Source organism: Lichenostomus cassidix, chromosome 1Aa (assembly GCF_008360975.1).
Source record: "Lichenostomus cassidix isolate B80296 chromosome 1Aa, HeHo_3.0, whole genome shotgun sequence".
Classification (NCBI taxonomy): Eukaryota; Metazoa; Chordata; class Aves; order Passeriformes; family Meliphagidae; genus Lichenostomus; species Lichenostomus cassidix.
Genome location: NC_139480.1, coordinates 37,745,345 through 37,762,716, shown reverse-complemented (window position 1 = coordinate 37,762,716; position 17,372 = coordinate 37,745,345). Strand labels below are relative to the sequence as shown.

Sequence of the window (17,372 nt, the reverse complement as noted above, 5' to 3'; positions counted from 1 at the left end):
TATGCTGAAGTGAATGGTTTTTTTGTTGTCGCAAACATTTTCAGCACAGTATACTACAGGAAATGTGCAGCTCCCTTCTTAGCATACAACCCCTACTCCTTTCACGAGTAATCCAGGATCAAGGCTTTAATTTGTGAAATGTTCCTTTCCATTGACAGTTGCACATCAAGGAGTTGCACACTGGAAACAGAGTCAGGCAGTCTATACTAAGCAACAGCAAAACTAATATGTTTTCTACCCATGTGGGATTTAAAACAATGTAAAAACTTTAAAACAGTTTATATTTCTTCAGACAGTGCCACAAAATTCATCGAACCTCAACTGCATCGACAATGCTAATAAAATGCTCATCAGTCTTAAAAACTGCATGACTTAACACTGTTGTGAAAAGGAAATAGCCTTATTTATATTTTCCTTATTTTCTGTGCACATTTAAGCACCTATCTAAACCGTATTTATAAAGATGAAAAAGATATTTTCTTTTTTAGTTTGTATTTTTTTCTTACAAACCATTAAAAAAAGATACAGGCTGCAATTTTCAGAGCGTTAAAAGAAATTGAACTTACTTGTAAGAGAACTGACTAATTTCCCTGAGGATTCTAGAATCTATCTACAGTATTTCTACATCCATTTTACAGCCACTCACATTGCTATGAAATTCTTGAAGAACTTAAAAATGTAAATCATTAATTACTTATATGAAAATGAGACTATTAACTTCACATATCTTCACACTTGCTTTGGGACTGCACAACCAAATAAAAACTTACTATAATTTAATCAGGAAGAAACAGCCATACAAAATGCAGGATTTGTCTATTTAGATAAAGAAGTCTTCATACTCCTTGTTTTGGGGAAGGGAAGCAGGAGGAAATCACTAGAAATGCCAGAAAATGGTGACTATTGGCTGGTGGAGTCCAGCCAGCTGGGTGCTGACCACCTGCACCTTTGGTCAGTGTCTACATGACATAACCTTTCCTTTCTCAGATCAAGAAGCTGTTCACACAGCTATTGAGCCAAAGCACTTTTTCAGCAGTGATTGCCCTAAGGTTTCTCACAGCAACGCATATAGGTTTTGTACAACTTCTCTGACAATCAGCAAGCACAATCTTGTTTTCATCATTTTAAGCAGAGGAGAAAAGAAAGAGCAGAACAATTTGACTCTGCTTCTTTCCATAAATCAGCATTTTGGACTGTTCTTCCAATACAATATATTGTTGTGTGCAACAGCTGTAGCATGTAATTCAGTGGTAATCGTGAACTCACTACGAAATGGACAATTCCCTCTTAAGACTTTCCAAAAGCCCTGAAATATAAGAGTCTATGTATCCTTTAACACAGTTTTCGTGATGAATAAATTGTACTTTGCAATCAAATTTGATTTTGGAATTTTCTTCTTCAGCTTTTAAATTGAGGAAGTGGGTGGCTTGGTGTCAAAGGCTTGAGTTGGGAATAGAAGAAACAACTCCCTACTACCTCAATTAGCTATTGAGAAAGGACCACTTCAGGCAGCTCCCCCTATTGCCCAGTCTTACAGAAGATGTCACCAACAAGAATGGTGGGTTTTAATGGTTTGGAGATTTTAATGGTTTTAATGGGATGGAGATTTGGTGAGTGATGCCATCACCACTGTAGGAGCCCACAGTGAATTCTTAATATATTTGTTGGTACTGATCTCTATGGATTCCTTAGGATTAGGATAGTTGAAAATACAGCTGTGGTGGTAGTGTTTATTGTTTATTTTTACTTTCATCTTTTAATAAGGCTGCTATCTTCTCCCTTAATACTTGCTGAGTTATGCTTACAATAGGGCTTACAGCAAGACTGTGGCATTAATGGTGTATTTCTCTTCCCATAATATTGCACTCGTTTTCGCCAGCTTTTAAGGTTTCTTATTGTTTTAATGAAGTTATTAAAGTGAATGCTCTGACTGCACAATTTATGAGCATTCACTTGGTCTTCAAAGAGCTGGTCTCTAAATAATTTTTAATTTCTCAATTCTTTTCTAAGACATCCAACCAAGCGTTTTGAATTTGAATGCAACCTTTAAAACAGTAGAAAACTAGCTGCATTTCTGCTGTAGAACCGTTTGGTCCCCAGAGATGGTTCAGACAGAGCATTTACTTGGCAGATACAAAGGGGTGCTGTGTATTTTCTATTTATAACTCATAAATATTGAGATTAGCTTCCACACACAATGGGCCCGATTATGGGCTGTGCTTTCTTTTCACAATTCTATCTGCAGCTTTCTACAGAAGGAAGAGCACATGGATCCAATGACAATCCTCTTCTTGCCATTCATTGTAAGCATTAATTTGCACTAAATAGTACAATTTAGAGCCTGCTATAGTATCTGTTACTTGGCAACAGCTCCTAAAGCATACCCAAGCCCATGGCAGCTAGGGCATCTACTCCCCACTGAAAATGTGGAATGGTGAGAGGCAGCAGTGCTGAGGATGTAAGGGGAGGGTGTGCTGCTTGCTTCTAGGATACATTCCTGGTAAATAGATTCACTATAAGCTATGCATACTAAAATAATATGAAGAGGACAAAAGCACATTAGCTTTCAAAATTTTTTAGAAGGAATAAACTTTACTGAAATTAATCCTGAAAAGATGACAAGATGTGTTAAGGCTTACACTTATTATCAGCTACTAAAAGGTGAGTTCTTGATACAAACCATTATTTCACTGTAATACACAGAGCCACTGAAGTTCTTAAAAAAAAAAACAAATCAAAACGAAAATAAGGGACTTAAGCTGAAGGGCCTGAGTTGCGAAACACCTTATAACAACAGCCTATTCAGGAGCTAGCCCCAGCCACTCCTGAAGGTTCAGAGGCAAAATGCTTTTCAATGTGTTCAGGCAATTTATTTCAACCATTGCTTGGTCAAAGCAGGGAAAGCTGATGGAAGTTGAAATGAAAATTTTTATTCTGTGTTAGGAACAAAACTGAATACAAATGGAGTGTAGGACTTAATACATGGAAATCTATAGACCTGCCTGCACAATGGTGTACATGTATTTGAAATTCTCCTGTGTACTAAAAAGAAGCACTGTATTTATCACTCAGGCCACCCTTACCTACTACTCAAGTGCACTGAGGGTTACAAAACCAATTTTTCTTTAAAAAAATAAGTTAAAATTACAAATACAAGTAAGATTAGAATGGATTTAGAATTAAGTTTCATACTTATTTAAATCTGTATCTGAAATCAGTATTACTTTGATTTAAATTAGTATCTCATAGGGGAACTGCAGACAATTCCTGTCCTTTTCTGGAGCAGAAGAGATTGTAAACCTAATGAAGTACCATGACTAACAGATAACCATTGTGAACTGAATGGCATTGGTGAGCTGCACTGTGCCCTTATTGAGGAATTTGGATTGTGTCTCTAAGGACTGTTTGGAGAGATTAAACTATAAACTGGTTTTGAAATATTAATTCTGCAAATCACCTAAATGAAATTAAAACAAAACAAAACCAACAGAGTAACTTGGCAGTCTAAGTTCCCTGTAAGACCTAAGCTTTTAAGTCTCATAGACATTTTGGGTGAAGGATGCTTATAAAGCCACCCAAGACCACCAAGTTCAGATAAACAAAACTAATCGCCTTATATCTTAAATTCCTACACATCACCTTCCAGATGTCAGATTCATTAACAATGCATTTGAATATAATTTAAATAATTACAATGCCATTTTAGAAAATGCATAATTGCTTGCCAGAGGCCCTTGCTCACCAGAAGTAATAATTTCCATTTGTTGCAGTGACTTGATGAGCTCAGGCTAAATAGTTCCAGTGTTTGAGCCAAGGTTTGCTCTAGTCACAGCCTGATGTTGAAATTAAGTTTAAGACCTGGGAGTTTATTGCTCAGATGGGTGATAGGATTTTGTTACAAGAGGTCTAATGAATTTGATTAGTTTGTTGTCTTTTATTGTCTGTTTCCAAAGTAATTTATGCTTAGCTTTTGACTGCTAATGAAATTTATGAAAAATGCTGGCGATAAATGTTTTTATAAAGGACGTTTTTTAAACAGCTGTAGTAACCATTAAGTATGATATAGAAGCTGACTAGGAAGATTATGGTTTACAAGCTGAGGCCCTGTAGAAATGTTTAGAAATGTAGTGCTCTCAATCTACTTCAATCTCTCTTGCTTTGGGTACTTTTGTAACAGGGCTCTCTATCTACACAACATAAATATACATGTTAAGAAAAATCAAGACTGTATTTAAGCCCAACTGACCACAACTATGGATTTCATACAATTATATAGAATACTAGAAGTCCAGATGACTACTGAGCCACAGTGACTGGTTCTTTGTATTGGGACTAAAGATATGAGGCCAAAGACTAAAGCCACAAGGCTGCCCATCACTGTGCTGTGAATGCTTGTCAGTGCTCACTACAGGAGCCAGGGCCTTGATGCTTCTCTCTGAGAGGCAGAGATGAGAGCAAGAGAAAAGCAGAACCCTTTCCAAACATCTGCCTTCTGCTTTTCCAGCATCTTCTCAAAAATAGGAAAGAATAACTAAAAGATATTTCCCAAACTCAAAACAACAACAAACAACAAAAAAGAGACTTTATGCCTATTTTTGACAAACTGCTAAGATATTTTTCCCCCATCTGTGTCAACAACATATTTTTCACCTCTTGTTAATGCCTTTCCCTTGGTGACAGTAAGTGCTGTTGAATATGCAGGTAACATTCAGCTTGAGTTCCCACTTGATTGTTAACCTTTTCCCACCTCCACTGTCACGCAGAACTTTCAGTTTTACAATATGAAAAGCTATTTTAGTATCTAGAAAAATGAACAAAATGAGGGGGAAATATTTGCTAATCGAGATAAAATCCCATCACCTTCATTAGCACTTAGAGAGTACATATTATTTAGTGTGAACAATGACAACAGAATCTCAGCTTGATTTCCAAAGTTGTTTCTGCATAATTTATTCAAAAGATAAATTCCCTAATGAAAGATACTGGATCTACTTTAAACCAACATTACTTCATCTATAATTACTGCCTCAGGAACACCATACTAACTGCCACTTATCACTGTCAGTGACTTCTGAATTCCTGCTACAACTATGGTATCCCATTGGGTTTGTTTGTCTCCAAGAGAACATGATGTTTCTAGTTTGGCATGGCCCTAAAAAAGAACAAAACCTCTTCTTCCCTAGAAATACAGTTAAATATCCTCTATGTGCCTCAGAACATAGCACAGAGTAAACCCATTCATTTTCTCAGTTATTTCCAACACAATGCACTATATTTTCCATCTGAAGTTTGTAGAAGCTCTTCACTTCACCAGTGCTTCCCCTGCCCCCTCTTTCGTTTCTTATAAGCAGAGTACCCATTATCCATCATATTTCTCACAAAGTTTGGAAAAGAATATAGATGCTCTGGCTGTCAGAGCTAACCCTCAGTCAAAATCCCCATGCTCTGTCATTACAAGAGTCTAATCTTTCATTAGGAAACCGTTAGGAAGTAAATGTGCTTAAGAACATTAATTTGCAATTTGTTCATTATGAGCATTAGCGAAACTATTAGTGGTGTGTCCTAATCAAGTGTCCATTGTGGACAAGAAAAAGCTAGACTTTATTGAATAATGACTACAACAACCTTTGTATGTCTTTTACTATATGTCTGTTGCTGTGCAGTGGATGACTTTAGAAGCAAGCAAAACAAAAATAAAAAATAACTGGTTATTGATAAAAGACTTTGTTCCCCCTCACTATATGAAGGTACTCCAGTTCTTGTTCATTGAGAGTGGTAAATAAAACCTTCAGGCTTGCTTTTATTAAATTCCTCTTTCTGTTTATTTTGCATATAACCACTGCTTTGTGCTATGATTCTGAAAAAATAAAAGCCAAATCACTTCTTGTCACTTGCTAAATCAAAATGATCAATTACATCATCTGTGTGTTAGTGACAGCTGTAAAAGTTTTCGGTCCTAGAACTGTGCTGGAAATAGCCTCATTCTCAATGGTGGGCAGCAACTGTTCCTTCCAAACAGAAGGCATACAGAACAAAATTCTCCTGGAAAGACCTCACCTTACAAAGCATCTTGTTATTTAATTTGGTCTCAACTAATTGGCAATTTGGACAGTAATGTGTGTCCAAATGCCAGAAGCAGCAGAGAACAGAAACCTCCAGGGAGCTGCAGCAGGTCTCTGGGACACAGCCCACGTGTGGGGGGTGCTGCCTGCAGCCTCCCCTGGAGGTGGCACACACCAGGTCACAGCCTCACCCCACAGAAAAGCCACGAGGACCATCTGCAGCTACTGAGATGGATGGATCAGCCTCACTGCCTGCCACACCTGCAGAATGTCATTCTGATTTCTGGTGTGCATGCAAATGCAGAGCACCTCTAACTCTGCACGTGAAAGCAATCACACCTGAGCCCTTTAAATGGACAAACAATCTTCCTAGCACCTCAAACAGCAGTCAGCATGGCGACCTGTGGTGAGTTCCTCTATCACTTATTATCAGCAACACTGCAGAGAAACACTCACATTCTGTGAGATTAAACAGACAATAGGAATTGTAGTCGGATTTTTTCCTCTTGCCTGAATAGTCTGTATTATCTCTAGGCAACAGGAAAGAAGAAAAGTACAGAGAGCTTGCATCATCATCTGATTGTTTAATGCTTCAGACCTTGTCTTGGAGTGGAATGCAGTGCATTGTGATTTTTTTTTTTTTAAGCTAGAATGAGTTCTGATATACTCAGTCATGCCCTAACTTTCAAGAAAACACAAACCACATCTTTCAGAGAGCAAGCAAGAGCACTTACCTTCTCAGCCAAGAGATCTCTAGCAGAAAACTAGTTGATTTTCTGCCTTTACAAACCTGCAAAATCTTCAAGCAGATTTTCACACACATACCTGATAGTCCACCAACATCCATCTTCTTCAGGTTCTTTGCCTCCAGGATGACGACAGTCAGTTTGCCAGCAGTAGGCACATAACGGAGGGAGAAGCAGATATCACCCAGCTTTTCTTGCTGTGAAAGCAAACAAGACACAATGTTTTATTTTAATTTTTTTTCACCTTTTTAAAAATGGAATTTTGGAAGCCCTGCAGAAAATCAGCAGGACTACATCTCCAACTTGTACTGCTAAAGAAAACAATCAAATGAACTATATTGAGAAAACTACCACAAATGGCCCAGATTAAATCCTTGGTAACTTTAAGTCTGTTGCAGCAACTATCCTGCATGGAACCAAATGGCAAGATTAGTACTGGCCACAAAGTAAGTTATACTGTGCACAATTTCACCCCTGACAATAAGGGTGCCACAAATGCTGTTTGTTCTTTAAACCAACCCAGGATTGTTTAATTTTTTCCAGGCTGCGTTTCAGGGGAAATCAATTAGCAAACATGCATACACAGCTACTAGGCTGTTTCCTGTGAAACAGTAACATGGATCTTTCCCATCACACTTTGTCACAAAAGCAAAAAGTATAAAAAACCCACAAAACACAAAATACCCAGTATAAAAAAATACTTTTCTTTTTTTTACTATCCTATCTGTCAGAAGAGAAAAAAAAAAGCAGATATAGACCATGAAAGGACAGAGTACATCCCTCCTCACATACAGAATAGCTGGAAGGATTTGGCTTTGTCTTGCAGCCCATGATCTGAGATCCTGCCAAATGCAGCCTTTTACTATTCATTGCTTAATATTTTCCTAACAGTCCTGGCAAAAAGGGAAAGGCTGAATGATGTTCAGAATTACAGGAACTTTGTTTTAAAAGGATGAATAATAAATAGGGACTTGCAGATGAGAGAGAGAGAGGATATTGCTTAGAAATGATGAGTAGGATGATCCAAGCTGCTTTCCTCCTTTCCTTCAAGGTCCACAGTATCTCTAGGGGGCTAACAAGGATGCTTTTGAAACAAGGATGAGCTTACACTGAACAGACCAATAATGAATTTCAGACAGCCATGTTTCTCTTTCAAAGGCATTAGTTCTTACGGCATATGTCTACTTCCACAATTTATCCTGACAGTAGAGTATAAAGTACATTTCTATGATCATGTTCCCTTGGTTTCAGTGTTTTCTTAGACACTACTGAGAGCAATTGGCTCACATGCTCATGTGTGCAGTGGGTATTTCCAACAGAACAGACATATCCATGTGCAAAGGACTTTACCTATAAAGTGACAGATTCTAAACTGATTATTTCAAATTGGGACTGAAATCCAGGGATTGTAATAGTTCCCTGCCAGACATCAGCTCAGCAACCACCAGTGGTCAGGAAAGATACAGAACAAACATAGTTACATTTAGTTAATACTCAGACAGAACCAACAAAAGAGCTTGTGATGTTAAATGTGCGTATTGTTCCAAAACGCTGTCACAATGTACTTGTGCCAGTATCTTGAAAACTCGTGGTGTCCTCCTCACCTCAAAAAGGACATGGTAGAACTGGGACAGTTTCCAAGAAAAGCAGCAGGAATAAGCAAGGGCATGACATACTTTCTGCAGAAGGAACATGTAAGCAGATTAGGACTCTTCAGGTTGTAAAGTGAGTAGCTGGGGAAGAGACCTCTACCTGACCCAGAAGGGCTAGAATGATGCTATTACCTTGTTCAAAAAGACTGACACAAATATTAAAAAAATTACATTTTTAACTTGTATCTGGAACTACTCAAGATGTCTTTCACAATATGGACTGCACTGCCGTCGAAGAATTTACTATTCCTGTCTGACTGCATGTACTGTCATAAATCCTAGCAGAGATTCAGATAATGAAAACGTGGATTTCAGCCACGCAATCTGCATAGTTCATGCCTGGCTTTAGCTGAGCTTCAAATGGCACAGTGACAGCAAAAACATGCTCCTGTTCACCTGACATTCAGTTTTGGAAGTCCATATTGGATAGGGTAACAGTGAAGTTGATCTATCACTTGCAGGCTGTTCAGAATGGAAGAAATCAATTGCTTATTGACTTGTGTTATCATGATTACAGCTCACCCAGCCACCTCCACAGTCACTGCTCAATTACATTGCAGAGTTGGCTTAAATTCACCTGTTGATTCATGGGGCTCTGAGAAGACTGAAACAGGGTATATATGAAAACTCATTTTAGTCCCTCCATCTTAGAGATCTTTGTGACCTCGTATTACCCATTATTCAAGGGTTCTGCCTTACCTCTAGATTCATTAGGCAGAGCTCTAGTTGTAGCAGCATCGGAACTTTTATCCCCTTTTAAATCAATACCATGCTTCTAATTGCTCCTTTCAGTGGATATTTTAAAGTTTTTTTTAGCTTTTCTTTGTTTCAATTTTTGCTTTTTTAAAAAAATATTTGTTTGGTGGTTTTTGGTTTTTTTTTCTGTTTGTAATCTTTTGTTGAAACTAGAGTGTGTTTAGTAAGCATAAAATAGTGTTAGGATTGTTGTTTCTGGTCTGAGTGCTTCAGCAGTAGCTGAAGGAAGTACTTTAAACTCACAGTTATTGCCACGGAGACCAGCACCTCTCACCAGCATTTCTCCATTTTTAATCATGTTATGCTTCTGTGCAAATACTGCAATTGTCTATACAGAAGAGTAATTTTAGGAGGGCATTTAATGCCTTTTTAGCCTCTTTTAATGTAATTTTAGCTGCAGGAAATACAAAGAAGGCAGCAGCACGCAAGCAGCCAGTTTTCCATAGATCACCAGGAAGCCATGGGAAATGGCAGCAGATGATGAGCTCATTCCAGTGAATAACCTGAAGAAAAAACATAGGCACCTCATTAAATGCCTCCAGAATCAAGTTTAGTACTTTGTTGGTCTTAAAATTTGTATTAACTGCATTTCTACAATACTTCTCGCAATTGTAACCTTTTGTCTTTGCATGACTGTCATGGTTTTTCTATTTTTTAATTCAGAAAGTATTTCTTAGGCAAAATACTGGAAGTGGCAGCACTGCAATGAAGCAAAAAGAAGCAATCACTAGAGGTGTGGTTTGCAGGAGATAATTACAAACCCCTGCAGGGCTACACGGTACAGATGAGTGCTGCTGGTATGGTGATTATCCCATGGAGATGCCTTATTGTTATTATTAATTCCTTTCAGCCCTATGTATAAATAATTTATGTTAGTAAATTACTTTGATCTCTGATGGAAACTATAAGTTAGTGTTAGAAACTTCCAGCTGGGAGGTTCATAGTCATTAACCTATTCATGTACAATGCCTAAACACCAATCAAAAGATTCTCTCCACCTAAGTAACTTCATAACTTCATTACATTTAAAGAGGATGCAATGGAGCAGAACATAAATGACAGAGACAGTGCTGCTAACACTTCAACTTAGGAAAGGCTATTTGAAGTCCTGTTGAGAACCTGGACTTTTTAGAGATGACTCTTAAGGGGCTCCTGCCTGTTCTGTGCTTCTCCTATTTGTCAGTAGTCATGTTTGCCGTGACAGTACACTCTCCTAATGAGCTACAGAGAAAAATGCTATTTATGCAGATTACTCTCATTTGTACTGCAGAATCTCTAACAGACATATCTATCTTATTAATATAAACATTCTCCACTTTTTTGTGGAATATATTATGAGAGCTTGCAGCTCTCTTAGTAAAACAATACCAAAATAACAAGCCACAGCACCATATGCTTTTCCCTAATTGGATATAAAACTCAAAAACAACCAGTATAGGAAGAATACAAACACAGTGAGGTGGATTCCCAGCTTTGGTACCTGGTTTTGATGGTGAATATTTGCATAAGCCTGAGAGAAACACAATATGATGCAATTTATGGGCAAAGATCCAAAACAATACCACCTTAACCCAATCAATATTTACAATAAAAGCGCAAAATGTTCACTGTATAGTTTTCACAGCAACCAAAATGCCTTAAAACTCTGTGGAGAAAACAGGAACAGCATAAAAGTGGGTCATAAGCTAAATCAGAGTCTTTCAAATTCAGGAAACCCAGGTAAACTGTGATGACAGAATCTCTAATCCCAATTCCCACACTGATGGGCTTCAGACAGTTTCAAGGTCATCACATGCTGCATTCACATGGAGGTCTCAAATCCAACAAATCCTTTTTCTTGGCATGTTAGGCACGAATACACTAAGCCTCAAAAAAGTGCCACAATAATACTAGTGACAGAATCACATGGATGCAGAAATGGATGACATAGGCTGGTCACAACTTCAATTAAGCCATGATAGCAAGTGGGTAGAATTAGCAACCTACATACACAGCTGGGATCTAGAATTATGAAAGCATTGCTCCTCCACACCCCATAGAGCAAATAGGGATCACACTGGGGAAGGGCAATACTGGTTTCTTGGGCACACCACTTTTTTTTCTTTAAACATGAAATTTTATTGCTCCCACAGCTCTCTGACATTACCATCTTCAAAAGCACTGCTTTTTTGATAAATACTTGATTAAAGAACAAAACAGAAAATTTTAAACCTGCAATAGGTATAACCACAAAAGAAAGAATCTTTTTCTCTCATATTTGCAAATCAGGGCCCAGATGACCCCACAACATGAAGATGATTCTGCCACAATTAGCCAAAGGAGTGGGAAGTGAGCAAGGAGCTCTTAAAACTCAGTTTGCAGAAGAAGGCCAGAAATAGATGGTGCAGCAGGGAAAGATAACGAAGAGGAAGAAAAGCTGGAGGTAACATGTCAGCCCTTATGGCACTTTTGGAGACTATCACATGAATATGCATGAACACCAAGTACCACTGTACCCCAAAGTCTGTGCACTTCTTTTGGGATAAAATACCAAGAGCGAATGAGAGAGAAAGAGCTCTCCCAACCCTTTCAGTCAAAAGGCTGATTGCAGAAGTACCTGTTTCACACTTGAAAAATTTTATCTATACATCCAGTCAATATAAATCTAAGGGCTTTAACAACTATGCCATTAATCTGACAAGCAGAGTATAATTCCTTTGCTGTCTAGAAGAATTTTATGCCCATGAACACAGCAGCCAAGCTGGAAGTAAGTAGGTGCTAAAAGCCCCTGAAGAGAAGGCAGAACCTTCTTCATGATTGTATCTACTAAAACTTAGAGGAAAATATTTTAAAATAATAAAATATGAATAGACAAGTGTCCTACTGCATGGTTCCTTATTCAAGGATCAGTCTGTATTTTGTCTTACAAAATGGAAGTACAGAATGTTTGTGATCGAAAGTCTCTCCTGTTTGCCCTTATTAACTTTTTCTTTCAGAAGCACCTTCATAGATTACCTCCTCTTCAAAAATGCAACCTTGGCCATAAAAGGAAGTCCCTGATAATGTAAGTGCAGTTACAAGCAATGTAACAAGTAAATTAAGCAGCAAGTGAAATAGGTTATACCATGAGACCTTGGAAGAAACAGAATTCTTGAGGCAAAGATCCACAGGGGTCACTTCAGACCCTGTAGAAAAGGGACTAGCAGTGACAACAGGCTAAAGAAGAGATGGAAGAGAGACTAGGCAAAGAGAAAACAGAAATAGAAGCAAAACTCCATGAGGCCAGTTTTAAAAGGGAGAAGTTCTAGGGCAGACAGAGAATAATCTTTCAAATAAAGTGAATTTATTAAAGGTACTGGGAGGTGGTATCTGTAGGTATACAGTTATGCTATGAAGTAGGAAAGAGGAAGAGCCAGAAGAAAGGGTTTAATTGCATATTCCTTTTGACTGATTTCCCTACCACAGTACTGCTCTCTGACTCTTCGTGATACAACTTTTTTAAGGCAGCACTACTTTTTACCTTTGCTTAAAAGGAAAAGACCTGTCAGGATCTTTTTTTGGAAAGAAAAAGAATCTGGTTTTCTTTTTTTTCCTTCTTTCCCCCAGCCCCCCTCTCAACAGCACTACTTGAAACAGAAATTCATGATACATCTCTGTCCTCTTATTGCAATATATATATATAAAAGCAGTGGATTGCATTTGTTCTAACTGCTATAACTATGTGATATTCTTCAACACAATGGCAAATTGGACTTGAAAGCAAGTTGGGCAATTAATTTGAACCAGCCATGTTATTAAAATGTTATTTTAATAACCAGAATGTTATTAAAAAAATAACAAAATAGGTTTTGCCAGCTTCTTCCTTCTAGTCCTCTTATTACATTTTTAACTATTTAGAGAGAGTACTTCCATTACTGCTTTCTAAAAAGCAGAGGAAATGGAAAGAGAAAACACAGTTGTTTTTATTAGTAGAAAATGACACTTCGCAGTTATCAGTTTAAAAGCATCACAATCAGATGCCTCTTGCAAAATGAGAAATGCTGTGGCTGAAGGTAGTTGAAATCAAAGATTAGCAAAAATGCACTCTTTGACTTAAAGACAAGAGACTATGCTACCAAACACACCAAATTCTTCATTAAATAAGAAGAAAATGAATTTCTTAAATAAATGAGAAAGGCAGAAACAACTGAAAAGAATCATATATGGCTGAACATCACAGCCTGGTTTTCTGCAACTCTTTGCCTACCCAAAAATGCTTGCAGCTGGTTGCTCTGCTTTCATGATTGCATGAATTGCTGTTTTGCCACTTGGCTTCTCCTCAGCTCCTGCCTGATCATATTTCTAAATGTCACTCACATCCATGCAGGCCAGTGCACAAAACAAAATTAATTTAACTGAATGGCACACTAATATTATTACTTTTGACAGCATGGAAAACTTATTAACTACAGCTTGTCACAAGGCTAGTCTTCTAGTGAGTAGTTTAAGTACAAATTGAAAGGAAATGTAATACATTTGAAAGATTTTTTTCTTGGCTTATCAGACACTGTGAGAAGTCCAATCACAAAGCTTTTCTCTAATTATTAGAATATTACATATGCACTGCAGTCACTCTACAGAAAGTCATTGTCCTCCTGTGATAGGGTAACAGGAAGCCACACTACAGTACTCTTGCTTGATTTGAAAATTCCTGTAGTAAGTATGAGCATCTTAATGCTCAGTTAATGTAGTGTCTACTACCAAGAGTGTCTTTATTTCCCAAAGGTGATTGAATTAAAAGACTATTTAGAATATGAATTGGAATTAAAGCATACATCCAAAAATATACAGGATCAGTAGAGAGCAGAGAACTGCAATAAAGAATCAAAATAATTAGCAATTTCTTACTTGTAAGATGTATGCCTGCATGTGGTACTGTACTAAAAACCTGGCATGAAGAGTCCTTGCTACAACAACCATACATTATTGGTTAATGAAAGACAGAACAAACAGACTTGAACAAACCAGTTAAAGTGGGAATGATTGGTATGATGGAAGGAGTAATCATCTATTAGGTGCTGGTAACTACTGCTGAAATTCATTAGCACCAGGGAAAGACTATCAGGCAAAATCAGTGCCTCCACTACTGATGCCATATGTTCTGCAAAAACCACAAAGAGAAATCCAGTGGAATTCATGGATTACCTTCGCAGGCAGCCATCTTCCTCCCGTTCCTGAAACTGTTCACAAACTACTAAGACATAAAGACTTTGCCACTCATTCCAGTTTCAGCCACATTATAAATAAATGCTGACTGATGTCCTCCTTTCTCTCATCTCTTGCCTGCTGCAGCACCAGTTCAGCTTTCATGGTCCTCTATAATATCCTCCAGCACTCCCTCCAGCTCCCTTCCATGACCCCAATCACAAACCCCACACAGGAGAGCAGCCTCCTCCAAAATCTTCCAAATTGGCAACTAGGAAAGAGGCAATACATACTGTGATTGCTTTAAATCAAATCAAAAAAACCAAAGAGAACATAAGATAACCTGCCACATGCTCAAGGGTTTCCCTGAACAGGGCAAGAATCTGAGGATCCATCTTTGTTAAGGCATTGAATTCCTTTACACTTACAGAAACCTTCTTACCGTGCTCTCCAGCTTCCAGGACTGCATGCAACAATTTTGTGGCAAAACCAGCCTGTGCCTTTATTTTCACACAAAGACAACTCAGCCATACAGAAAAGCAAGGATTCCCACTGTACTGCAGCAGTAACCTGAGAAGGGCTGCAGACCAGGCAACTGCACAGCAAGATGAAAGGAACTGGATTTGCTAATGGGAAAACCACAGACAGCTGATCTAAGTTAACAGCAGATAGGTGAAGACTTATAACAAGACAGTTCTCCACCTGTAATTTATCAAGGTGAAGATTTTCTTTCATGTAAAATTTCACACAAGCCAATGCCTTTTTTTTTTTCCATTCACTGCTTCTGTGCTACAAGCACAGGTAGGATTTAAAGTCCCTTTCTGTATGACTGCGTTTCATTTGGAAAGTTTTCTCACATTGTCCTCTTTTAGTGATTTTTGCACTGAAGATTTTTCCAGAGCATCAGAACTGCCTAAACATCAGGTTGGGTAAAGGATATGCAGCTGGAAAAGAGGCAAGCTGAAAGCCCTCAGAAAAGCTCTTGTTGCAGAGTTTGGGGTCATAAATACATAAAATACTCTGTCAGATAATTTCAGTATTTTTGTCTTTGGTTCCAACTGAAGAAACTAATACATGCCACCTTCTACAATGCCTGACATTACATGTCTTAAGTTCAGCATGTTAAGTATTTGTGCTCAGCTCAAGAATGAGGTCCTTCAAAGTAGTGCAACATATTCAAATCCATTGACTTACCCTTACCAGTCTTATATCCACTTCTTAAACTAAGCATTCAAACATTTTATTTATGGAAGTACTGAAAGATATTGAAGTTGTTGCATAAATACATAGTGCAAACTCCTCTTTTGTTGCTCAACTTCTCCTGTCTATTTCACTTTTTCAAAGTCTTTTAACACATTTTTTATGAAGATAAGGCAGCTCATCAAAGGTCATCATAGCAATCAGTACCACACACTCAATTTTATTAATCTCTTCAGTAAAAAAAAAGAGTTCATTGCACTTACCTAAAAATCTAGGAATGAAGACTGCACTTATCATAAGATCTCTGGCTCAATGATGTTCATTTTTAATAAATCTTAGACCACAAGGGAAATTCCAGAAGGCTGAAACAGTGCTAATGTTATGCTCATCTTACTCAAGAAAGGCCAAATAGGATGAAGGTGGTATCTATCAGTCATTTGTCTTTTATCAAACCCAGATGAAACAGAAGGAGAACTCATAAAAGGTTGTATTAATGTTGATTTAAAGAATATAAAATAAAATGAATGTGAAGTCACATTGTTTTATGGAAAAAAAAGGTCTTTTCAACTAAAACCAGATTCACTCTTTGGTAAAATTGGAAATTTGATTGATGAAGGAAACATGCAATTTTTTTTCCTTTTTTCTGTTCAAGGTCTACTGCCGTTTTTACAGATGCGGAAGACGTTTTGCAGACAAAGGAGGCAGTGATATAAAAACTATCATGACAGTAAATAGTAATGCAACAGGTTGGTCAGAAAGAAAGTGCTTAATCAATTACTTGTAACCAGTCATGCAGAGGACATTTTCACACAGCCTAAACCAAAAATTCTATATTCTAGGACAAAGAACTCAAGACTTTTTCTAAGTATCTTCTAAACTAGGAAATGTATCTTACAAGGCAATACCTCCTGCTGAGGTTTCAGGGTCATACGCTATAGACATGAACTGCTAGTGTAATGCTGTGCAAAACAATCAACAGTAGACATGATCAGAAGAGGCTGGTGACTTTGTCTGCCTGGAAAAGAAATAAAGTATACTGCACACAGTTCTTGTGTACACATTAATTTTTTTTTTAGATGCTGAAAACTACAAAGAAGGTAAAAAGTCATGGCTCTTACTAGAAAAATGAAAACCTGATTTTGAAAAACATGAAAGATTCATTTCTGCAGCTGCCTGAAAAGAGGATTGGAAGTGACTTGATTACAGTGCACAAGTTCTGTAGAGAAGAGAAAGCATCATGTATAAAATGGTTTGAATCTACTGAAGAAGGGCATAACAAGAATCAATGACAGAGTGGAATTCAGCAACAGCCAAGTAACAAATGAAGTACACATTTTTTACAAAGATAGAGTATTGCTGAAGCTATAAGGGATGGGTTATTTTCTTCATCTACTTATGTTTTAAAATCAGAAACTTTCAAACTCTTTGGGTTTAAAGACCCTCTAAGAGTTTTCCAGTGGAGGGGCAAAGCTACATATAAAAAAACCATTTGTCTACTGTCAGCAAACTCCTCTTTGCATCCTTTGCCAGTAAGATCTCACACAATTTTTTTTTTTTTGAAAGTCAGGATGCCACAAAGAAATCTAAGCTTTCGGAATTTGCATTGTCCCATGCAGCCAGCACACAATGCCAAGGACTGAGAATCAGACAATTTCTAGCTCCTGGCTGCAAAACCAAGCTAGGTCTAACTTTCAAGCTTATAAGGGGGTTTCCTTGCTCCATCTTCCTCCCAGCTGGGCACCGGCAGAACACTGCTAGCTCCAGGATGCTGCCTGTTTCCTAGACTGAGTTTG

The 17,372-nt window shown here is 37.8% G+C and overlaps 1 protein-coding gene across 2 annotated transcripts in view; it reads right to left on the bottom strand.

The window, feature by feature from the left end:
* SYT1 (synaptotagmin 1) overlaps positions 1–17,372 on the bottom strand; it is a 123,014-nt gene that overhangs the window by 44,093 nt on the left and 61,549 nt on the right. For both annotated transcript variants that reach the window (XM_085045565.1, XM_085045573.1), the window contains exon 6: positions 6,888–7,005. In XM_085045565.1, the coding sequence (XP_084901691.1) occupies positions 6,888–7,005 (118 nt within the window). The remainder of the gene's footprint in view (positions 1–6,887; positions 7,006–17,372) is intronic.